Source organism: Patagioenas fasciata, chromosome 2 (genome assembly GCF_037038585.1).
Source record: "Patagioenas fasciata isolate bPatFas1 chromosome 2, bPatFas1.hap1, whole genome shotgun sequence".
Taxonomy (NCBI): domain Eukaryota; kingdom Metazoa; phylum Chordata; class Aves; order Columbiformes; family Columbidae; genus Patagioenas; species Patagioenas fasciata.
The window spans coordinates 101,820,464-101,846,389 of NC_092521.1; the positions used below are offsets into that span (position 1 = coordinate 101,820,464).

The following is a 25,926-nucleotide window of genomic DNA, read 5'->3' on the forward strand; positions in this document are numbered from 1 at the left end:
GAGGTGTTAGACCTGAATTTGTGCTCAGCTTCAGCATTTCAGTGTCCATGATTATGTACCTAGCTCTTAAGCTACCCTGCTCAAATATTTACCCCATGTTCCCTGCTCTTTCATTGCACAGTATGGTCCCAGCGTTCTGTCTAAGCCCACCACAGTACTGCACAGCACCGAACCCAAACATCAGAAGAGGAGAGGTGATCTGATGGACCTCGTACTCACAGATGAGGAGAGGCTTCTTGAGGGCCTGAAGGCTTGGCTGCAGTGACCATGAGATGCTGCTGTCATCAAAGACAACAAGAAAGTCTTGTACATCAAATGGAAGACCAGGGAAAAAACTGTCCTTATATCAACCCTTGAGTTTTGCCTTTTTTCCCCATTCTCTACTCCACACCACTGTGATGGGAGTGAGTGAACAGCCCTGCGCAGTGTTTAGTTGCCTGCCAGATTAAACCACAACAAAGATGTTTATTTGAATGAAAGGAGCAATGCTGTCATCTGCTTAGAAGCCTATCTATGTAGAGGCAATATGAACTTGATTTTTAGTTTCTGTTGGGTACATCACAATTCTGGTGGGTTGCTTGCTTTCCTAGGTCAGCAACTTAAACAGGAACTTAGTTTATGGAGAACTGCCTTTTCATTATTGTAGCTTTTTGTCTTTAAGTCTTCCTGCAGACTGTAAATACAATTCATACACATGGCCAAGAGAAGACTTTCTAATATAAATTATATTTTTTCAGTGTAATTGGATGACAGTAGATTCTTACATCCAAAATATTATAAAAGCAAACTCAACCGTAAAATTGCAGAGAAAACTTCTCTGAAAAAATACTAAGGCAAACTGCAACCACTTCTGCGCTCAACTACTCAATATTTAGATTCATTTTCTCAAGTATTTTTCTTACAGTTTTCTTGACATCCACATGCACTCTGTGTACCAACAAGACTAATCAGCAGCTGCAAACAACTGTAATTTAATCTGCAAATTAACTGAAATTGCAGTAGGTATATTTCTAGTAACAGCTTGAAAGTTTAGGCGATTAAATTCATTAACAAGCTTGAAGATATGAATGTCTCATCTACTTAATTGAGTGCTTTTATAAAAAAAACTAAGCCATGCATTCATTTGGTTATATAGATGATTTTGCCATTTATCAGTTTAATTTAAGTAATTTACCACTTGAAATTTTAAAATGAAACAGTGTACTGCAATGTCCCCACATTTAAATGATCAAAAAGAAAAAAATTGTGATCCCTGTCTAGATATGAGATAACCAGAAGTGATGAAAAAGGAATCCAACCCTGAAAGCATACAAAAATTTAAAAAGAATATGTATTCCAGGTGACTTATTTACTACTGCCCTGGTTGACACCGTATGTACTGAGAAAGTACATTTGGCATTCACGCTCATGGCCCATAGAGCTGATTAAAGACAGAAACAGAGTTTTACTTTGGGCAAGCTCTAAGCTCATGCTGTGGATTGAAGATGCATTAAGTGGTTGGAGCACAGCACACAAACTCTTGGAGTTAACCCCCAGCTTAGACTGACATAAAGGCTGAACTCTGACCCCTCTGGGAGGCACACCAAAGCACTGCTCCAAAGGCACCATCCTGACCTGGGCTCAAACACTAATGTAGACACAACCTTTAAGCACCAGAACACACACTCATGGCCACCACTGCTTCTCTGCTTAGAGCTGAGATACTACATCCTACTACATACATAGAGAAGGCTTCTTAATTTCTCATAATTTCTTTCAAACATTTACCACCACATGCTCTAGTGTCTTATACAATTTATTTCTGAAGAAATTTGAAAGAAAACATGCATCCATTTATTTTATGCTTTTGTTAATTTTGTTTCCTGAACAGCTAGAGTAGCTCAAACTATGCTTTATGATTTATGAGTTTTGAGACTTGTCTACATGACACAAAGCTTAATTCCTTCAGGTTAGGAATGGAATAAAAAACATCTTTACCACAGCAACAGCAGAAAACTAAACACAAAAGCTAAAAGCAAAGGACACACAGACCAGCTCCGGAGGTTTAAGATATTAATAGAAAGATAACCTCTCTTTAAAAACCCAACCAAATTGGTATAGCTTATATCTCAAAAATCCCCCTGGGGAACAGTTCCTTCAATCAGATAGCATATAATAGCAAATGAAGAGGAAAAATATTTTTCACTGAGATGATAATTTTGAGGTTTTCACTTGTATTGGCGCACTTTATTCTGTCTTCCTAAAAAGAAGCGCTCAGTGCCTTTCTAACACTATTGTCCTCTTCCGTGGCAGATCCCCCAGATACCCCTTTCATTTGTGGATATTCATTATTTTAGTTGTGGGTTTTTTTCCCCTTTCTGTTTTAAATAGAAAAGTAACATTCCTTTAAAAGCCAATTAGGTCAGGCATGCCTTTTTTTTTAATATACTATCAAATAAAAAAAATCACATTGGAAATAGCACCATACATTCATGTTCCTTAGGCCACCAATAACTTCTAGCATCTTTCCATCCACTTGTGGGTTTACAAGGGTATAGAAAACCCACTCCTATGAGCCTTCATCTGCTACTGGCACACTAAAATCACAAAACCCTGATAAAACTAACACACCCATTTTTCAACCCAGCACTTCCATATGATTTAAAGTTAGTCCCCCAGGCATAAGGTACCACAGCTCCACCTCACAGGTTTCAGGAAGGAAGAAAAAACACCCACTAGTTTTACAGGGCAGATTGGAGACCTAATTTAATTTAATAATGAAAAAAAAAAAACTTGAAAAATCAAATTTTTGGCACAGAAAGACCTACAGAGACATTTTTGTTAGTAAAAACTTTTAAAGAAGATTATACAGAACAAAGCAGAGCAAATTTAGTATAATGCTTTCACAGCAATGGAATTTTGAATCCCCTGCGAAAAGCAATCTGTGAAGCATTACAGCTCCTCCTGTACATCCCACAAAGACAAGCGAACAAGTTGGCTAAAAGACATAATTCAGGCACAAACAAGGAGAATATTGTTGCTATTTTGGAAATACCATTATTTCAGATAGTGTATAAAAGTGCTACATGATTTAAAGTAAAAAAAATATTTGTCTTAAGAAAAGACAACTCAATCAGCAAAGCAGCTTTGAAATAGTATGTAGCATTAACATAAACCTTTAACAAAACACTATTTTCAAAATAATTTCTCTATGCATCTATTGTAACTAAATTCACAAAACTTCTGAATTTCTCTTCATACATATTTTCCAAATAGGAAAATAACATGAATGTAAAGCCGTAAGGTCCTTCAAATGTCTCATGGAAGGATGTGTGTGTCTATAAACCAGGTACAGAAATACATATTTAGCACCTTAAGTCACCTGAAATGTAGACCTAAAGAGAGAATCAATCCCTCACTGACTCTTACCCAATCTCTATGTTTCATGTACTCCTTTGGAAGAAAGCAGTATTTCTGCCCAGATAAGAAAAAACCTCCAGAACAAAAGCAGGCTTTAGACAGAAGTGAGCAGTACTCTAAAAATAGCCTAGGGCCAAATACTGTCTGAGGAGATTGGAGGGACAGCGCAGGGAGCTAAGGAGACAGTAAGGTCTTTCATCTTGTTAACTCCTCACTGAGCCTGAAAAACCTTGTTGGAGAGCAAAAAGTTCCAGATGAAATCTGTTTGGTAGCTTTTTTAGAAGGTAAATGCCTTCCCAGTGGAAAAACATCAGAATATTGTGCCAAAAAGGCAAAATGATTTCTACAGTCCGTCTCCATAGGAAGCACTCCTTTCCCCTCACTTGACCAAGTGACTTGCCCAGTTCTCTTGAACATAAGATAACTGTTAATTTTCTGATATAAGAAAACTGAAAAGCAGCAAGTGGTCAGCAAAGTAACTTGTTTTCCAAGGTACGAGTAATAAACAAAACTCACTTCTGGTTGCTGCAGACAAGAATAGTAGTTCTGCTCTAACAAAATGATCTTGCATGGTGGGGAAAAACCTCAGTGTCAGCCCTTTCCCACTGAGGACACAGGCAGATGCAGACACTGCCTGCCGCTGACAGCTCTTTGGGGCAGAAGTTATGCTGGATCTTCCATTTTGTCCTTATTATCAAAAGAAAAAAAGCAAGTGGTTTCTCTGATAAAACAGCTTAAAACAATATTCTGTAATAGCTTTAAATTAATTACAGAATAACTGAGCATTTTATAAGCATAAGCAATGATGCTTAACCTCAGCAATGAGGAGACAGAACTCCCCATCTTTCTGGTCGCGCTGTTACAGCACTCGTGCTGTTAGACACATACAAATGACAAATAAAACAAAAAAATTTAAAGAACATAAATACAGTGGAAATTATTGCTCACTTGTTAAGAGGCCTACAAGTTTGCTTCCACAATAATTCAAGTCTACTGAGCAACACATGGCAAAATGTAAACATGAACTTCTTTCAGCCAGTTGTTTAAGATGATTGCTTTTGTCTGTTTTACACGGGTACAATGTAACCCTCTGTATCATCAAAACAATATTTTAGAGGCAAATTTTTAGAGGTGAAAATACACATGCAAATTTACAGACTTGTATGATATTTGAATAGTTATTTTCTCTGTTGTAGAAGTCTTCAAATAGTCCTTTAAAAGAAAGACTGGCTTACCAATCTGCAATGTTACTTCTTGCAAATGAAGCACAATCTGTTATACATATTATTTGTGAGGTCATAGCGTAAGAATGACTTTAAGGAGTATATTTACAGTCAAATGATGTAAGTGGCATCTTTAAAAAGAGGGAAAAAAAAATCTAGTTTAAAGGTAAGTGGGGTGATAAACAGAAGCCTGCTGGCAAGTAGATGCAATTTTGAGAGTAATATTTCCAGCTCTCTTGCTTCCTCCTTCTATGTTTAATTGTCCACTGATAACCATTAAATGTTTCCAATATGGTGTTATAACAGCTGAGTTTGTCAGTCAGTTCTCTGGAGATCTACAATTATATTCTAATACTGTTGAACTTTTCTGCTTAAAAAATCCACCAAATTTTCAAATTTTAGCTAAAGCTCCACACATCAATGAATAAAGACACAGAATAACTCACCAGTGTATACTGAAGCTTTATCATAAAGATTGCTATAGGGAAGGAATCACTTAAGAGCTTGGATAGTTTTTCACTTCAATCAAATCTACTTTTCATGAAAAAAGCTACTCAAATGAAACAATGCATAGCCTATAACTCAATTTTTCAAGTATAGCTATCCTTTGCACAGTTTGCTATTAAAAATACATTTCTTTTTTAAAAGAGACAAGAAGAAGTAGCAAAGGGTAAGATTTAACTTACTAGGTATAGGCATTCAAAGTATACCTATTTTCCTCCAAGGAGTTTTGTGGATAGAATGACTCATTCAGATGTGCATAAAATTTGAGAGGTTAATTTTACCAGGGATATATATGTATATATGTGTGTCTGTGTGTGTGTGTGAGAGAGAGACAGACAAAGAGAGATGATATAAAAGTAGCAACTATCAAAAGAAGTTCTTACTACTTAAAGAATGTGGTTAAATGTTGACAGGATGCGTTACAGTTGCTCAAAGCAGCCCTAATGAACCTCTGAAGGTAGACACTGATCAGATCCTAACCTAATCAAAGACTACAGCTGAAGAACTCCTGTTTTTTAGGATATTTCTTTACCTTTAGAATCCCAAGTATTCTGGCTTACAGTACTTATAGTATCTCCAGTAGGAAACACTTGGTATAAAATACTTTTGTAACCATACAAAATGCGAAGAAGGGTGGTCTAACATGTGCCTAACAAACTGTGGGAGAAACACATATACTTAGAACTTCATCATATTTGGCCAGTTTTCAAAAGGGATGGAACAAAGCACATCTTCAATATTTATGTAACTGGTCACCTGACATCCAGCACTCCAAAATCAAAGGTTACCAAGCCACAAACTGGTTTTCGATACTGGAAAACTAGTGGAGTTTGTTTTTTAAACTTTCTCCCCCCAGCTCAAATGGCTGAATCTTTTTTACTTGATTTTTCCAAAAGCAACGAAGTGTGAAACACAGAGCAAGTCAGTATTTTAGCTCTAGCAGATTGTCTGGCAAAACTACAAGCCAGGAAAATGGAGTAGCGCAAGAATGAAGTGTCAGGCAACTTAATGCTACTGATGCCGCCTATTAAAGACCATTTCTGCAAAGACAAACTCCTATCACAACAACTTATCACCTGACAAAGCCTCCATTCTGCCCAGTTTGCTTTTTAGCCCTTTTAAGCTAAGTAAGTCCAGAACGACTTGGAATGTAACAGGCTCGTAGGCACTACACAATGTGGTTTCTAGATGGTACAACAGCAAAAAGTTAAAGGTTTGGTAAGTATTTTAGATATTTGCTCCACATGAAAAAATCTTTATCAGGCTGCAGTTTAATAATTATACAGTAACTCTCTGCCACCTACCTCCTTCCACCACTAGAATACATTTTTACAAGGCAACTGTGTGTATGTCAGCAGTTAGTGTTATATCCATAAGTATTTAATTACAACCCTAAATAAAAGTAATTAGGAATATTCTGTGAACATATTCAGATTCTGACATATTAGTTAAACAGTGTGAATAAGTGGGGTGAAGAGGGGGATAGATATAGTACAAATATGGCATTATCAAGTCCTCTTTCTGAGAAAATGTATTTCAAGTAAAAAAGAATTGCGTGCTCAGAAAAAACCCATAGTATCAATAATCAAACACTCATCTCCTGCGTGTTTTTGATTCTATTGTTTAATTTAAGGATCTATCAATGCCTTTTCTGCTTTGTTTTGTTTGTTTGTTTCCATTTATTCAACTCCTTGGAACCAGGATTTAGAATTTCCTAGCTGGCAATCAGTGAAAATGATTTGTTGCTTCAACATAGTACAGAGGGTAGAGCATTTGGGACTACAAACATATTAAAAAAAAACCAAAAACAAAACAATCCAAACTCCCCCTCCACCCCCCCTTGAAGAATGAAAAATCACATTCAGAGGGGAAAAAACACCAAACTAAAATGTCTTCAAAAAGCTGTTGCTGCCCCAATATTGATTTTGTTGTGTAGAAATTTCGCATTACACAAAAGCTTTCAATTCCTAAATGGAAAATAATGTTTAGCGTTTACAGTGGACAATCATTCAATAATAATAGTTAAGCACAGAAGCAAGTTACGCTTTGCACGCCCAGAGCCCTCTTGCTTCCTACGGCTCTTCATCAAAATCACTTCCAAAGAAAAGTGACATTGAAATTCCGAAGAACAGCCGGCTCTTGTGAAAACAGCAAGATGTGCTGCCAACAGGAGCACCTGTCTTTAGAAGCTGATCATGGATCTCAGTCTGGAGTGCTTCACCATTGCTTCTGGGAAAAAAACTGAACTAACTGAAGCTGCAGTAATTTTTGAATTGCTTATGTGTGTTACATACAAAGAGTCTGATTACTTCCAAGCTGTTAGAAATGCAAGGGAATTCAGTCATTTAAACATACCCTTAGCTTGTTGTAACTGCGAGAACTACCGTAATACCACAAAAAAAAATTGTACCATCAGGAAACAACAACAACAATTTCCACTTTGGAAACTGAATTCAATCAACATTTCTGTGAAAAAGAAAGTTGGAAGTTTCTTAATGCCTCAAAATACCCCTCTTGAATAGCCACCTAAACTCTTCACACAAGTACTGTACAGACCTGAAACACTAGCTAGTTCAGGTGTTGTATTGCCCATATCACTTAAGTTCTAAACCCAAGGAAAAAGCACTTGTAACATCACAAAAAATTAATTAGAATTTTGTGTTTTATAAAATAAATATTAATCACATTCTCTTATTATCTGAAGTATGTTTTCTTCCCCCAGATGTTGAATTCAGAATTTTGGATTAGACTGAATTTATAAAAAATTAGACTAATCATGGTAATAATTATAGAAACAAATTTGGATTGTTCTTGGTGAAACAAACTCAGACTTTTCACAACAACTCAAAACTTCAGAAGCATAACAATCTATAAAATCGGAGCCATCACATCATCTATTTCAAGCTTCCTTTACTTGCTCCACGTTAAGAACAGGAATTCCCAGGGAAGTACCTTCAAGCTGACAAATGCCACCTTATCACTGCAAATTCTTTAAGCAAATCAGTTTTTCCCACAACTGGGAGAGGAGGTGGCTGCCCATCAGGTATCTTTAATATTAGTACAGTTTAGTCTGTTTTTTCCCCTACTCAATCACTATTTATTGTCTTCAAAGGCTGAGTAAGTTTCCTCCTTTAGTGAGGAAACCTCTACTGGATCTCTCTAAAAGGGAATACATTTATTTACCAAATTACATCCAGGTACAACAATTTGCTGCTGCTCCTACCAAACATACTTTGTAGATTCATTATCTCATTGCCGATATCAACAAATGAGCTGTATTTGCTTTCTGAAGTTTTCCAGCAATCTGTATTCCGTGCAGAGATCTTAAGGCACCCAAACAAGCTGCAAGATTCAACCTAATTCACCAACACTTAACTGAAATGCTGCTTCTGCAATACAAAGCTAGACATAAGTTTTGAGGGAATGCAGTCTTTGAGATGTTTTCCTCTGTAATTCCTCAGCCCTTGACATGGCAGGCCCACAGCCAGAACCACAGTGCAGTTTTATAAATGAGTTGATAGTCCAGTTCTAGCCAATTCCAATAATTATCTCCAGTTCTCATAGAGGGAGATCTGGAGACTTACAAAAGGACCTCAGCATTATGCATGATTAAATTTTACTGCTCCAGAAACTTAAGTAGTTCAGAACAACCACAGATCACAGAGATTCAGATTAAATGTCTGAAGCAATTACTCAGGAAAAGATATATCAATGAGAGCAAAGTCAAGTTTTTCTCCAGATGAACGAATTTTTCCAATTGCCTACAATGGCATGCAATTGTTTACTTTAGGATGTTCTCTCCAGAATCAAGCATAATTTTTTCTTAAATATCCAAGTGTTGACCCAATACAGAAATATTGATCGTCTTCATTTTGCAGTTAGCCATCACTGGGTGTCTCTCTAAATAAAATCTACTGCAAGGGAAAGGAGCTAATGAGATTTCATTCTTAAAATTAACTTCATATAATGTGTTCTGTCTAGAGCAGGTGTGCCAAACTCATTCTCACCAGGGGCCACAGCAGTCCTGCAGTTGCCTTCAAAGGGCCAAATGTAATTTTAGGACTGTATAAATGTAACTACTGCTCCATTTACACAGTCCTAAAATTACATTTGGTCCTTTGAAGGTAACTGCGAGGCTGATGTGGCCCCCCCGTGAAAATGAGCTTGACACCCTTGGTCTAGAGTCACCTTACAGAGAGCCTCTTTATCAGACAGACAGCTTGACAATTAAGCGAGCTATGTTGGCGCAGCAAGTGATCCAGGAGGCAGAAAAGGATGATTCTAAACCACCAATATTTCTAAACTTGGATCTTCAGCTTTTCTATACTGTAAAGATGAAATCAACAGTATACTTGCATCACATAGAAAGGAATTCTGGAAGACTATACAGTGTGATAACACTAAGACTTTACTCATGAAAGAATGCAATGAGTTGCTTGGATAAGAAAACAAGAGGACCATCATTCTTTGGCAAAATGCTTGAATTTCTACAATTATTTTGTCAGCCATATTTGAGATATGCTGTTGGTTATTAAAAGTACTTCAAAAAGACTTTGATCAGTTAGTTTCTTGTTATGTTTTGAATAGGTTGCCTCTGAAATTGTTTTTGAAAAAAATCAGATAATGACGAATAACAAATGCAAGGTTGACAGCCTGGGAAATATTGAGCCATAAAAACTTAGGTCCCAAGATGCTCAAAGCTGAGTGTCTTAAGACTGGGAACCAGAAGAAAGTTATAGCACCAGTGAATATCCCGGTTCAATTGGAATGAAAGGTGTCATCAACAGACTTTTGCACAGGAGTTTGCAGCAGACTTCTCTGGCAGTACGAAAAACTACAATTTCTGCCTTCTAGCAGAGTGGCTGTTGAAAGAAAGTGCTATCATATTTGAAAGAAAACACTTAGAATCAAACACATCCTTAAGGTAGTACATAAAATATTACTGTTCCTTTAAAAAACCTAGTAAATGGGTACAGAAAAGATAACTGGGGGATTTCTGAGATTCTGAGCTCAGCTTTACTTGATTATGAACTAGCAAGTCCCTTCTACAGGTAGCTGAAGTTTTGCCTTATATCATGAATCACATAACACATCTGTTCTTCAGATTAAACCACTATTCTCATCTGTTATGACAACAAAGACTAGACAGATTGACAAAACCTGTTTTTGGAAGAACTCAAAGGACAGTTTTAGTATGCAGACTTGTTCTGATAGGACAGCCAAAAATGAATAAAGTAATTTGCTTTAGTTCAACCAGAGTTCAAAGATTTATTCTATGTTAGAGTTTCAAAGACTGGAGGCTGCCTGAAAGACTCCAGATTAATACCACTCTGTAGCAAAGTTCTTTCTTGACTTTAGTAAAAAATATGCACTAGAAACCCACAATGCGAATGTAGAAAAGCAAAAGGCATTTCAGATGTTTTGAAAATAAGCTGAAGTCCAAGCATAAAGTACCATTTAATATATATGTTTATAATTTACCCATTTGTTTAAAAAATTATCATTTCTCAATCAGTCAAAAATATGATCTACTCAGGACTGATGCAGACATTATCAGCAAGAAATTGAGCTAAAAAAATACTTCATGGAGCTATACTTCTACAAAGGAAGTTTAAATCCTGCAAGCAAATTTTTGTTGCTAATAGATATCACTTCTAGTTATCAGATTTATTCTCACTAGTTATTCAGAGAGGAATACGTCCTTCTCAAGATGAAAAACATGTCTTAATACAAGTGTTGAAATTTCCATTCCAAAGGAAAGAAATTCTCAGAAAAGCAACCATTAGCCCTTACATCAGACTTACACAAGATGAAATTACCAAAACTGGCAAAGCACTGGCCTTGGCACTGTGAATTGAGAGCACGCAGAAAGAAGTTTATTAAAAAAAAAAACAACAAAAACCAAACAAACAAAAAAACAGAGTGCACTTGGAACCTGAACAAAACCTATGAAAATCCAATTAAATATCTATACAAATTTTCAGTGAATACGTGATCAAACCAGTCTGATGTACATGAAGCCTAAACAAAGTTAACTGCTTAACAACAGATACAGACAGAAATTTGGTTTATGAGCATACTTCAAATAACCACCATACATTTTAGCTGTAACCTCTCTTGACTAAAACAATCCACTGAAACACTTCATTGCAGCACTGCATCAATCCACTTTGTGTTTGCAACCTTCTTCTTTCATTCCCACTCACCCACAGGGGAAGGTCTTATGTTGGTGGTAAACCTGTGCAAAAAAACCAACAGAACAAAAAAACCAACCCACCTCCTCACACTAGAAAACTGCCCTTTATCAAACACCAAGCTGCAAAACCCCATGGACATGGTGTGAACTGCACTTTGGCAGCAGAGAGTTGTACACCCAGCAAGCTGCCTCCCAGGCCCTGTGCTTCAGGGAGGCCCGACATGCAAGCCATGGTAGTTCACAAAAGTACCAGCACCCAGCTCTCCCACAAAGGAGCAGCTGCCTCTCCTTTACTTCTCTAGAACTTCCAACAGTAAAACAAGCTCTTAAGCTTATTAGAAACTGGAGACCTCTGAGGAAGACTCTCCATATCACATAGTGACATTAACAGAAAACAGAGTAATGCTACAACACACAGTTTGGCTTCCTACTTCAAAGTTATTAAAACCTACAACACAGATTCTATGAAAACTAATATTACAGCATAGGTAAATGAACTGCACAATTTTTTATTTCAGTGTCACTGCTGGGCTCATTTCCCATTGTTTAAAGTGCTCTCTGCTTGGACAGTAATTCCTCAGGCACAAGTGAGGCCCATAAAGAGGCACTGGATACCAGGGTGTTTGTAGACAAGTTATCTTTCAAAAATCTGAAGGTTACCATCATACTCTTTCCCTCAGGACTTAGAATCTGACTGCAAAGCCTGCACTAGAACATATGAACATCTGGAATGGTTCATCTGGACTACAAGTTCACAATCTCACATGAACATGACTACTCAGAAAGTGAATTAGTATTATGTGACCTATTAGAAAGCAGTGTAGGGGAAAGGGACCTGGGGGTCCTGGTGGACACCAGGATGACCATGAGCCAGCACTGTGCCCTTGTGGCCAGGAAAGCCAATGGCATCCTCGGGTGTATTAGAAGGGGGGTGGTTAGTAGGTCAAGAGAGGTTCTCCTCCCCCTCTACTCTGCCTTGGTGAGACCACATCTGGAATATTGTGTCCAGTTCTGGGCCTCTCAGTTCAAGAAGGACAGGAAACTGCTGGAGAGAGTCCAGTGTAGGGCAACAAAGATGATTAAGGGAGTGGAGCATCTCCCTTATGAGGAAAGGCTGAGGGAGCTGGGTCTCTTTTGCTTGGAGAAGAGGAGACTGAGGGGTGACCTCATTAATGTTTACAGATATATGAAGGGTGAGTGTCACAAGGATGAAGCCAGGCTCTTCTCAGTGACAACCAATGATAGGACAAGGGGTAATGGCTACAAACTGCAACACAAGAGGTTCCACTTAAATTTGAGAAGAAACTTCTTCTCAGTGAGGGTGACAGAGCACTGGAACAGGCTGCCCAGGGAGGACGTGGAGTCTCCTACTCCGGAGGCATTCAAGACCTGTCTGGACGCCTTCCAGTTCAACCTCAACTAGATGTTCCTGCTCTGGCAGGGGGATTGGACCAGATGATCTTTTGAGGTCCCTTCCAGTACCTAACATTCTGTGATTCTGCGTGATTTTTTTTTTCCTGCTAACTCCCACTCACCACTAAACACTTCCAATACCTTAAGATAAATTTTAGGTGTATTACAGAAAACCACACACCACTTCTATATGCCACACCACAGGAAAACAGCGATAGAGACTGCACATATCAAATTCCTGTTTTGTTGCCCCAATTCCTTTAACATTCCAATTTATTAAATTTATTAATAAATTTATTAAATTTATTAAAGTGCACCCTATGTCCTAGATTCAGTAATACAAGTGAAGCATTTCATCAGCTATTTTCAAAGTCTGCTCTGCATCAGAAAATAGCCAAGTCAATAGACACATAGCACATATACACTTGCTGTATAGGGCTTCACATCTCCACTAGAAGTTTCCGGGATCTACAAACTGAAAGAGGCTAAAAGCTAGCCTTTGACATATTGCTCAGATTATTTTATCAACAGCATTATTTGTTTCACGTGTCTGTCCATCCTTCTACCAAATATATTATTTTGAGACTGTCATACCCTTTTACCTCATCTTTCCTCTTCCTACAAAGACCAGTATTAAAGCACACTAACATGGAATATATTTGTACAATACATGTTATTAGGGCGACTACTTCACAATATGCAAGTTTAAAGCAAGGAGAAAGACAAGAACTGCAAATATGCTTGCTGTCACTCAAGTCTCTGCGGAGACAGAATGAAATCAAAATACACTTGAAAAATAAAGCAAACTGTGCACTGACCATCTAAAGCTTAAAATATCTCAACTAATTAGACACCTATTGTTGCTATGTATACATTAATACTGGAAACTAAACATTCAGTTTTAAGAACAAATTCTATCTGTGCTAGTCTCAAAAGCTTTTTCATGTTATGTACCACTAATCATTACTAACATGTATTTAAAAAAACACTCGTGAACTTTCATGGTTTATAACTCCTTATTTGTAACTGACAGCAATAAATTTAAAGTGTGGCATTCTGCATTAAGTGGAATTTCATTCCAAGTAGAAAATTTCAGTAGAACTGTAAGGGGGCTTAAGTCCAGCTTCTGCTGAGGTTTGGCTCTTGTTTGCTTCTTGTTTGCTTCAGCAAAGGCTGCATCAGAGCTCTAACAGCAATTCTTTCATTTAAAATACATATACAAGAAGCAGCTCAGAAAAATACTATCTACACAAAGAACAAGACTATTTAAGAATAAAAAATTAGTTTACCTCCTTTAGATTTTCTAAATAAAAGCTCCAAATGTATTTTATTGTTATGCAGTTCACAACCACAAGAGGCTGGTCCAATATGAATGTTGTAAACAACTATGCTTTTTAAAAATCTAGTAATTTGTATTTCATCTTTTTACACAGTATGAAACTCATATCCATTGTTTGGTCTATGCAGTACCCTTTTAACATGACATTTGTGAGATAAAGGCAAGCATTTTATTAAGTTGCATAAGAAGCTAGGATTTTAAAACAACTTTAGGCTGTCGAATTGCAACCTAACTGCATGGTACCTACCAAAAGTCAAAGAAAATGGATGTAGGAAAGATGCTGCATTTCCGCCTCCCCCTCTCAAAAAGTAACTGATTTTGTAAAGATTATTTTTTTAATCCACCCATGAGAATTTTAGAAGTGGCACCAATCAGAGAAATGATCAAGGTATTCTGTAGATTTAACAACGAAGACTAACACTCAACAGAAGTGCTAGATTTCTGTCTTATAAGTGCTATGATTCCGGTGTCAGTAACTACTGGAGAGGTGTAATTGCTTACCAGAAACCCACAGTCTCTGCAGGCTGTAACTCTGCCAGGAATGAGCTGAGCCAGAACATGAGAGTACTGGATCATATTTGGACTCCCTTTCTCCATCTTTTGCTTTCTGGAAACGCTCATAACTAAAATATGGACATCAGGGTGACCATAACAAGTTGCGAAATAATTATCTAAACAGCTGGTCCAGAGTGGATTTACATAATCCGAATAGTTGGGACTGGTCTTTGGAGTATAAAGCCTCTGTTTTCTTAATGTGGCAAGAGATCATGGTGTTCATGGTAACAGATAACTCGTGACATTAGGCTATATGACAGAGCAGAAATAATTGAAAATTATTAAATACGATTTCAGCTTCATTATGCTAACACCCCAAAGACTCCAACTTTCAGAACAGAAACCTCAGATCTTGATGGGCCATGTATGCTTGTGTAGCACCTAGCTTTTAGAAATGTGCCCCCCCTGCCGAGAAACAGTACGTAGTTTTTTTGTTGAAGTGTAATAAGCTCCTAAAGATTTTAATCCTGCTATTTAACACTAGTCTTACATTACCCCTCTGCTACAGTATCTCCTTAGCACATACAACACTAACTGACCACAAACTCATCAATTTAAATCTTCAAACAGTATTACGATCGTAGGCAGAGGTTCCTTTCTGTTAGAGAGGTTTTCCTGCCTAAAAGACACTGGGTCAGCATCTGAACCAGCACTTTGTAAGTATGTTTTCCAGTACTCTATTCAGGTTCAATCCTGGATGCAATTTACCGAATTGACAGGGAAACTCTTAAGAGGTAGAAAGATTAAAAATAGAAAAGCTACTTAAGAAGCCACTCGAAGGCTTTGTTCTAGTAACAACACTACTACCTCTACATGGCTTCTGAGTATAGAAGTATTGCCAAGCTTACTTAGGAACTTTCCTATATAGAGCAAAAGTTAATTACAAATGTACTTGCTCTGTCTTTGCAAATCATACATGGGGAGTGGTATTTAGCAATAATGCAAAGCAATATCCTTTAACATGATTCTTTCTGCCTTTTGTTTTTCAGATTTTGGTGCATTTTCTGTGCAACAAAACATCATAGTATTAGGATGAATTAACAGTGACATTCCATCGCTATGCCTTTCTGCTTCAAATGGTATTCTAAAAACATTAATTACTGGCTTGCTTTTCATCCTCCAAACTTCATTTAGGAAGAAATTTTTCTTTTAGCAATTTGTGGCAGATTAAATTATTTTACCTTTTAGACTGACATTTTTCTGAAGATGCTCAATTACTAGGAATACCCACAATAAACCAAAAGGCCTGTGAAAGCTTCCTATGTAGCTCTTTCTGCAATAAACCTGACAGAGCAACCTTGCTACCACAATCAAAATCTCATCCTCCTTAAGTTCTACTACTTATATTATCCTTCATTAAGGGAAAAACTACGAAAGCTTAAATTCTTATGACTTAAAACTGAGTCCGGTTACAAGAGTAGAAAGAAACTAAGAGGCACATCTGGATCATGTCTGGACTTTCAGCACTTTGTGATACAGGATGATGATCTCAGAAATTCTGCATTAAAATTGCGATAATCTCATATTGGTCTCTATTGTTAGGCTTAAAAACTACTAAGAGGTTGCAGATTGAGAACCATTTCTTAGCATATTTAAAATATACACTTATTTTACCAAGTTCTAGTTTACTCACAAATTGGTTGGTAGCCATCATTTAACAATAGTGGGATGCTAAAATCATTTTTGCAAAAGAGACTAGCAAGTTAAATTTCTTCCTAAGAGACTAAAGCAGAAAAACATCTTAATAACCTAATTTTTATGAATTTCCTGTATAAAAATCTCAAAAATTCAGGATGAAAAAAACCCATAGCTTCCCAAAACCACGCTTTATTTTACTTAAAGTAACACTGCAGAGACCATGGTCCTATATCTGACTCAGCATCAAACCTACTTGTGAATAAGTGCAGTTCAGCGGTCTTCAGATCTTTTAAAACTGGTGATATCCTGATTCTCAGACATTTACTATGCCCATTTCCTTAAATCCATCCCAAAACACTGCAGAGGTAAACATGACGATTTCAGAGTAAAAAAAAAAGGTACCTACATACAGAGGTTAACAAAACACAGAGACTGTTTTGTTAAAATCATACCAAATTGTGCACAAACGCAACGAAATATCATTAATGCTTCTTTTTATATTTGAGAAACTCATACCTGGGTACACTGCCTGTTAAGCTTCTTTCACTTGATGATGATGATGATGACCCAGGTCTCTGGTCTGTCTTCATTCCTAGAGTCTCTGTTGCACTCATCTGAGGTTTTTCACCTTTCTCTTTTGGCTTTTTTTTTTCACTATCACTTTCATCACTTCCTTCTCCTAAGATGTCATCCACCTGCCAAAGAAGTGGACAGTCAGTGTATCTTCCAACAGATTATATATCAGTCTTCCATAATTACTGGATTTCTCTTAATCTTTAAGAATAAGCTTCAGTTTTCCTTGGACATCTCCTTGAAAATTCAAATTCAACCTCAATGTCTTCACCACAGTTTCTGCAACAGCTCTAGCAATTAAATATATTTAGTCTGTGTTTAGATACATATATACTCACATACATGATATAGTCACATTTGAAGGTGTTTGCACTTTATTACAACATCAACAGCTATAAACAATAAAAGTGTTGTCTGTTTAAAAATTAAAGGGATAGGTGTTTTATACAATCATAACATATAATAACACATTTTATACATATTTTATACTATTACAGAATCACTTGGGCAGGGCATATTAAAATCTCTAGCTAATTAATATGCTTATATTTACAGGTATATGTTGATAAATATATAACTTTGAAGAAGTGTACTCCTAAATAATACAGTATGAATGGAACAGAATGTACAGAAGCCCACTCTAACCAGATTGTCTGCTTATGCTAACTAATAAAGGCAAAACTATCAAAACATTCACACATTTCAAATAATTGTTTGGTCTTTGCTTCTGAAAAGTTACCTGGGGTTTCATACTCCCCTAAGAACATGCTAATTTGCTCTGACAGGTCTGGAACTGCTCAAACCATCACTAAAAGCAAGTCATACTCATGAGCTATCCTTCTGAGCCTCAAAAGGTTATATTCTGTTTGAGTCAGCAATAAGCCTTCAGAAAGTGATGAAAACATGAGAAAACATGAAGATCCTACAGTGTCTCTGTTTTCCTGAAGGTAAACAACATGGTGAATGGTCTAGTTATTGTCATGTTTTGTTTTCTTTCATTTGGCACAAATATGGCATTCTTTTGACTGCCATTTCATATTAGAATTACTGCGGTGATTACACATGTAACATGCCTCATTTCTGTAGAAGGGCATTTAAAATGCATGTAGAAATCATAGAAATATGGCAAATATTGAAAATGTTTGCATATGTAAACAATTAATGTGGGATGGCCCTTATAAACCACTTTAACTAGAAAGGCACCCAAAATATAGATTCCTGCCTAACTATTGACTAAGCTGCAAACTGTGCTGAAAAAAAAAATAGAAAGATTACCATCTCCATCTTCCAGAATTCCCAAAAGAAATGGAAAATAAACTATGTTTTCATTGAGGCAGTGAGATTTAAGCCCTTCACTTGAACAAATCAATAGGTAAAAAAAAAAAGCACATTCATATTTAAGCAGCAACTATCTATCTAGACACACCACTAAACTTATTTTTTTTTTAAAAAGCTGAAGAACAGAGGAAACTTTCAACCTGGTTCAGACCAAGGCAGATACTGATGTACCAACTTCAACTTCTGCTTGTAACATTAGATTTTATATGATTAATACAAATGGAGCACATAGTACTTCAGAAGAAAATGCCAGCTAATACCAAATCTTACTGATAAGATACAGTGAGGAGATGTTTACTCCTTAAACAGTACCATAGCAGCTATCTTTAAAATACTTAGACTTTTATAACACAGCAGGAATGATTAACATTGAAAAAGAAAAATGATTCATCTCTTGAAGATGACAAATTGTTCCATTTAGCAAGAGAATGAAAAGCCTGACAATTCTTTTAAACACCTGATTATAAAAGCCAGAATGTCCATCTAATAAAAGCTATTTTTTCTCATTTAAGAGGAACACAGCAGACATGCACAAAGTATAGAGACCAAAGAGCAATGAGATTTTCGGTCTTGTATTCTCTGGTTATGAGCGGTAAAGTACCTAAAGCTTTGTTTAAAAGACATACAAAACCTTTGGTAGTATTAACAAATGAGATCAGCTGGAAAGTGTTCTTACTACAGAAGTTGAGTTTACACAAAGCTGAGTTATTAAACAAAAAAGCTAGCAGATCACCAGCTCCATCCAATTAGTGAGTAAACTGATGCTCTGCAAACAAATACCAGACTAAAAAAGGCAAACAGATGTTTCACATGTCAATTCACATGTCACTAACTTTAGCTGCACTGCATTTCTTTTCATCTTCTTTCAGTTAGCTGAATAAGTCTGACTCTGTGTTTCTGGTCAGGATGACATACCTACATCATAAATGTGATCAATACTGATTTCTTTTAATACATATCTCAAACTGTATGTGTTCAATTACTTGAAACATAATAGGCTGCTAGTCTTGAAATAAGTAATAATTAAATGCAGCACACCTTTTTTTGAATATACTTTAATACATTGCTGACAACCTGAAATCCCAGTGTGCTCAAAACTGTTCCTATGAACTGAAACAGTGCAGTGTTTGGGGCTGGTTTTGCTTGACATTTTCTCTTTTTACCAAAACATGTTTTGGGACAGATCTCCTACACACTTGCATGACTTATATGAAGATTTATTATTTGCTATTAAAGAGACAGTGTTTTGGTCTTATAGTTTGTTTCAAAACTACAGGACACAAACTGTTCAAGGCTGTAAATACACAGCATGTATTTTAAAAATTATCAAGTAAATGTGCACAAACAGGCACAGAACATGAAATACAGTGCTTTTTAATTCTATCCTCAATTACTTCTGAAGTATCTTAAGCCATATCTGCATGAGAAAGCTGTCCCTGAAACATGGGCAACTTCCAAATGCTTCTAACATCCTAATAGCTTTGCAGTGCATTAGCAATTCTGCCAAAAGATGCTCTTCCATGTAATTCATTGTTTCTCCAGCAGAAGTGGTAGGCATGCTGTTTGTGGATGATGAAAGGCTTCCCCAGAGGGCAGAGAGCTTGGTTTTAAAAGCTCTCATAATTCTTCATTCGCTCCTATAATCTTTACCCATTTCTACTTCCAGCATTCCCTTCTGCTTTGTCCCAAACTATTGCATTTAGTAGATCAGCAGAGTTTTTACATATATTTTACATGAAATGTTAGTGAAATCAGTGGACTATTTCAGGAACTTCAACTCAGCAGTAAAATGAGAAGATAAATAAAGAGTAAATGGGAAAAGTGACATTAAAAATTACAAGTTAAAGAAGTACTTCCGAGCCTGTGAAATTTACAGTGAACGACGGTATTAGAATGCAAATCAAATCAGAGAGAGTGGTGGTTTCATCTTCCTGGAGTTATGCACTGAACTTTCTAACCTTCCAGTGCAGAGGTATGAAATCAAAACTGTTCTGTCAGTGGCAAAATAAACACAAATACTACTGTTAAATTTATACTACCTCCACATTATCAAGTAGTTAGCAGGAATTAATACAGTACCAATAATTCTAAAGAAGGTGTAGTCATCTTCCTGTAACCCAGGCTGCAAGAGGCCACCCCACAGTGCTGCAGCCCTGGAAGATTCAACGCCAGCCAAAAAGTACATGCAATTTGAAACCAATGATTCTGACCATGCAAACAAGCCCTACACTGCCCCATGGCATTGTGGTTCACTGGGAATATATTACTGGCAAAGTATCATGGCCAAAGAAGGTAAGAACGAGAACTGTTTTTTAAAGAGGTTATGTTCTTCAAAAGGTTCAAGCAAGGCTGCCTAGATGCTGACACTAACATGGCACACAACTAACGTTATCTAGAATAATATTTATAAAGTTGTTATTATAGCCCATTCACAAATGCTTGTCCTCTCTTTCCTCAAGCTCCTGAAATCACACCCTAGGTATCTGGTAAAGCAATGAAAGGTTTATCTGGAGTGGGGCAGGAGAAATGAGATTCATGCAGCTGACTTGGAAAGTTTAACCCCTTGACACACCCAAAAAGCACTTTTGCAAGGAAAAAGAGACATCATGACAGGATTGATAAAGTGTCTTCATGAGCAGAGACATTTAACTTCTGTGGGCAATCATCTTTGATTTCAAATCCTGCTTGGTTCTATGCTGAACAGCTTAATACAGATTTTAGCCATATGTAAAAGTTCAGCAAGATTAGGTATTATTTAAGCATATGTGTCAGAGCAAAGTTTCTATGATGGCTGTTTGAATGTTGTCTTCCACCTAATACAGAAATACACTAATTTTTACATGTATTTTAAAGGTAACCAATTTGTGCTACATTGTATCCTTGATAAAAGGGGCTGAGTTCAGCAATATACCTATAAAATCTTTTCCATTTCTAGTGAACCCAAACAGGAAAAAAGAAATATCAACACCAAGGTAAAGAAAATGTAGCTGTACTGATACACAGGGTTCCACTGAAATTCCAAAAGCTAACAAACCTTTTGTAGAAACAGGAAAAAACATATGAAGTCAAGTGAATTTATCTTGATTACAGACAACCACAGTTATTCATACTGTGAAAAAATTCAAAGTAGAATATGATTTTAAAGGCTTAAAAATGGTTATATGACCAGCTTTCAGGATACCCAAGAAGTTTCAAAATAAAGGAACTCATTTTTCTTCATATTTTTTACCATCTGCTGTATTTAATCATTCTTGTTCTTTGTTCTTATATTCATGAACACACTTTTGTTTTCTCTCTAGCTTTCAGCAAAAAGACCCACCCAGCCTCAAAATCAGTAGTTTCTTCATTAGCAATTACAAATAATGAAAACATTTTACTTCATTTTTGTAATTAAAAAGTATTAATTAAATAATCAAAGACATTACTACTTTGTTCCTCAGCAGCAGAAGTCCCAGAATAAGAGATCTTCATTCTCAAATTTTATTACTGAAAATACACTTTGCTTTTCTTAATATCTTACAGTATATTTTTGAGCGCGGGGTGATTGCCTTTTTCCTCTGAAGGGGCACTATCCATGGATAGCTTTTTTTCAGTTTAGGAAACGAACAGATTTGAGTTATAGTAAAAGTCAAGCCTTTTCAATAAGGGCAAAACCAAGCCTGTAACATCTGATTCCTGGTACTCGTGGTCTGGAATTCTGTTGTTAACTGTTATTGAATTGCACACAGAAATATTATCAGCCTCTGGTAAAGACATACCAGTTTCAGGATGAAGAGTAATAATGTTAGAAAGCTACTTAGATTAGAAATGAAATAAAACATAACTTAGACATTATATACTGATATTGTTACTAAAACACAACACTAATAACACTGTATCATTGCTTATGACCAAGTGAGGCTGATAATTCTTCAAAGATCGTCATATAGAAGTTCTGAATATCTTTGAATTTCCCATCTAGAAAGCAATGTCTAGATTTCAGTAAAAACTTTGTTAACATTCCTGAGATCTTGAGGACAAATACTTGAAAGGGCTAAAAGAAATGAGAGATCAAGTCTTTCCTTGGTAATTAGGGTGTCTTGAGTGCTGACTTAAGGATTCTAGGCAGACCCTCTAAAACATTAGTATTATTATTCAGCATAATGAAAATTGCTTTCCTCAATTAAATCAGTAACACTTCATGATGTTGGAGAGAAAAAGCCCATTCCTAGCTACCAATATTTGAAATATAAATTTGCATGGACCAAAAGTTACTAACTCTAAAATACAGAATGAGCTTTCAATTCAAAGTCTCCAAAGAGAAAATGTTTCAAGGCAGATAATATGACCTCTCCAAAGCCATCCTGAGTCAGTAACATTGCTGCAGCCTGGAAGCTATGGCTTTATCCAATTAAAAAGTCATCCATATCTCTAGTCTTCCTTTCCTTTATTCTGTTTTCAAAAGAAATTTTCTGCCAAAAGTTCCTTAAAGAGTAATAGCCATGTAAATCTCCATTGTATTTTCTTCAAATGGTGAAGTCAGAGAATAGAATTAAAATTACCACAATACCTATGGCCAGAATACAGCTGTTCACCTGTCCAGCAGGATAGATTTGATGGGAATCAACGAAAAACAAGAAAAGCACTTCACCTCTGCCTTGACTGCACATTAGCTTATGACTAGGATGGAGAGGAAGGACCGCTTGATCCTAACAGAGGCAGCAAGGGTGAAGCTCTGCTTCTTTGATGGCAGCATTTCTAAAACAATAACCTAACAGAAATACTAGCTGTTCAATGTCCCTAGCTGTTCAATGTCCCTAGCTGTTCAATGCAATGATTCTTCAATGTAGACTGCTGGAAATATCCATGCCAAAATTCCAGAAAAGGTTCTGACAACATGAGTTAAAGGCCAGCAAGTGAGGATGATCTATAGTTACTCTTCAAAGAAAAAACTATGGGTTTAGTCTGTTACTGACCATTACTTACGAAAAGTTCTGGCTTGAGGCAAGACAAAAAGCCAGTAGTGGGAAGAGGCCTGTCCTGGGGCTCTTTTCAGGGAAACAACCCTCTGCTGACACCAGGGGAGGCAGCAAACAGCCTTTCAGTTGAGTAACATTGTTCCACTTGCTGTGCTGTACAGCTTAGTTTTGCAACATCGTTTCATGGTTTGCCTTGTATTACTTTAACAAGTCATTAATAGCTAAATATTATTAAACAAAGGCAGACCTGGCAAAGGGTCAAGCAAGACCCCGTCCTCCACTCCAAGCTTAGCTCTGTGACCACAGCAAGCATGCCAGGAGTCATCAATTGAAACCTCACTAACTAGACTACTTTGATTACTCTGCACCACTTCTACAGCTAAGTTGCAAGACCTTTAGTAGAAGAAAAACTTGATTTTGCGCCTGGATTTCTGCACTTCTTTGTGCCTCTTCCCCATATTTCTGAGTCCATTATTAATAAGTTTGGTTGAAATGGGCTAACAATATTAATTTATTCTAACTTCCATTTCTGTAAGCAGCTATGGGGCCATTTCTTACTAGACAAAAGAATCCACATAGTTTGACATCAAGAAATTTAATTCTAAACGTGGTGGCTAATCCAATAAGTTTTAACTTATCCTTGATCTTAAGTTTTGCCTCTATGTACAAAACTTTTTCATTTCACCTTTTTTTTTTTCCCCCCTCAATGAACTAAATAGCTTTTTACGTATATTCTTACAACCTGAATGCTTAGGAACAGTTATCTAAGGAGCAACACATTACAACTCATGTCTTCAAAAAAGCTAGCAAGCTTTTTAACATACTTCGAGATGTGATATGACATAATACATGTGAACAATTGAACTTTCCTACAAAGTCAGTATTAAGAGACTTACGATGAATTTAAATCACTTCGAAACAAAACATTTCCTTCTACAAAGTGGTCACTGGGAGGATAAACTGTCTAAAGTAGGTTAAGTCATCCCTCAGAACATGAAATCTAACTGAGAATGTGCGATATAACTCAGTCCCATTTCTTCACAGTAACCTCAGAAGAACGTGCCTTTCAAGTTCTGTTTCATCTATTCTGTTTCTTTGGTATTAGAGCATTTTTTCCTTTCAAATTTCTGACTTGATTTTGAGAGTCACATAATACATTCATGCATGTGCTTCAACATCCCTTTGTCTCAAGCACTTCATATGCAGATTTCACTGTTCTTGACAACAATTATCACTGGCTCATCTGAGCAGGTGGTGAATCAGTAAAATCAGAAGTGTAACAAAACCTAGTACTGTTCATCGCTTGAAAGAAAAAAAAAAAAAAAGAGTATTTTTTCCTCTACTTAAATCTCCATAGACTGAAAACTGTCTTTGTACTATCCTGTTTTTGATAAAGGCATGCTTCAGGTTAAAAAGTCTGGCAGTGCTATTGTATCTATGTTGATAGATCAGAAAAAAATAGCTGTAAACCGTTTAAGGAATTTACCAAATGTAATGAAAAAAGCATTTATGAGATTTATTTCACATATAATTCATGTAAAGATTGGCCTTCATGTCTTGGATCACTATATTTAAATTAAAATGCATTCTGCTGAAACAATGAAAGTAAAGCTGGTTGGAAAAAAAAGCTACGCATTTAAATACTTAGTCACGAACTGCATATTCTTCAGCATTGGTTTCCCTACTGAAATCAGAGGATTTGACTAGTAAACGTGCTCAATACTGCAAGCTTGAAGGAAATGGACACCATTTGAGCACTTCCATTAAGCAGAACATTAATCTTGCTTTCTCTATTTCACTTATCACACCTATTTAAAAAAAAGACAAACACCTTATGGGACATCTGAGAGTTTGTTAGTCTGTAAACACCAAGAATCACAGAATAATTTTGATCAGAAGTGACCTCGGAAAGACACAAGTCCAGCTCCCTGCTTGAAGCCAGTCTAGTTGTATCAGGTTACTCAGGGCTTTGTCCAGGAGAGTTTTGAGTACCCAAGTTCTATTCAATGAAATATGCAGATCCTTGATCACTAGTCCAAGGCTTAATCACCCTCAAGATGAAAAGACTTCCCCTTACATACAAAGTAAAGCATGTTGCAATTTGTGTCTGCTGCCTCTTGCCTTGCCACTGATCACCTTTGGGATGGGTCCACTTCTGTCTTGCAGTTGTTGAAAGCTGCTGAACTCGCCACCATCACTAAGTGTGTTTGAAACGGTGCATATTTTTAAGGGAAAACACTAGTCTGGATCTTGGTGGGCTCTAAGCAGAAGTATGTTTTAATATTGCACTTTTTTTTTTCCCTAGGACAAAGAACCAACCATTACACTTAATAAAACATTCATTTCTGTTCTCTGGAGAGCTGATGCTTTAATGACAATTGAAATAAAAAATATAAATACTATTAATTTTAAAAACATAGGCAAAAGTAGCATGCTAGAGTTTGGCTTTATTTTCAAAAATTCAAAACTTCTAATTTGCCTTTTCTCAGAGAGCCAGAGTAAGAACATTGAAATCACAGGACAAAAACTAAGCACCAAAAGGGATGAGGTGTTTAGTTAAATTTATCCAAAGTTTTTTCCCTGCCCTGCATAACACTACTGAGCATTAAACAGAAACATAAATGAGTACACCTTGAACAAATAGGAGGTAGATTTAAATTTAACTGTAGGGGCTTCCTTGCAAGATTAGCAAATCAAGAAGGAAGGAGGACTGGCACCTTGAGCATCTCATGCTAGACTGGACTACATGCAACAGAACTCTCATTGCTCCATTAGCAACATCTCAGTAAC

The 25,926-nt window shown here is 36.6% G+C and overlaps 1 protein-coding gene across 2 annotated transcripts in view; it reads right to left on the reverse strand.

The window, feature by feature from the left end:
• CTDP1 (CTD phosphatase subunit 1) overlaps positions 1 to 25,926 on the reverse strand; it is a 112,658-nt gene that overhangs the window by 21,603 nt on the left and 65,129 nt on the right. For both annotated transcript variants that reach the window (XM_065832162.2, XM_071804644.1), the window contains exon 12: positions 16,784 to 16,962. In XM_065832162.2, the coding sequence (XP_065688234.1) occupies positions 16,784 to 16,962 (179 nt within the window). The remainder of the gene's footprint in view (positions 1 to 16,783; positions 16,963 to 25,926) is intronic.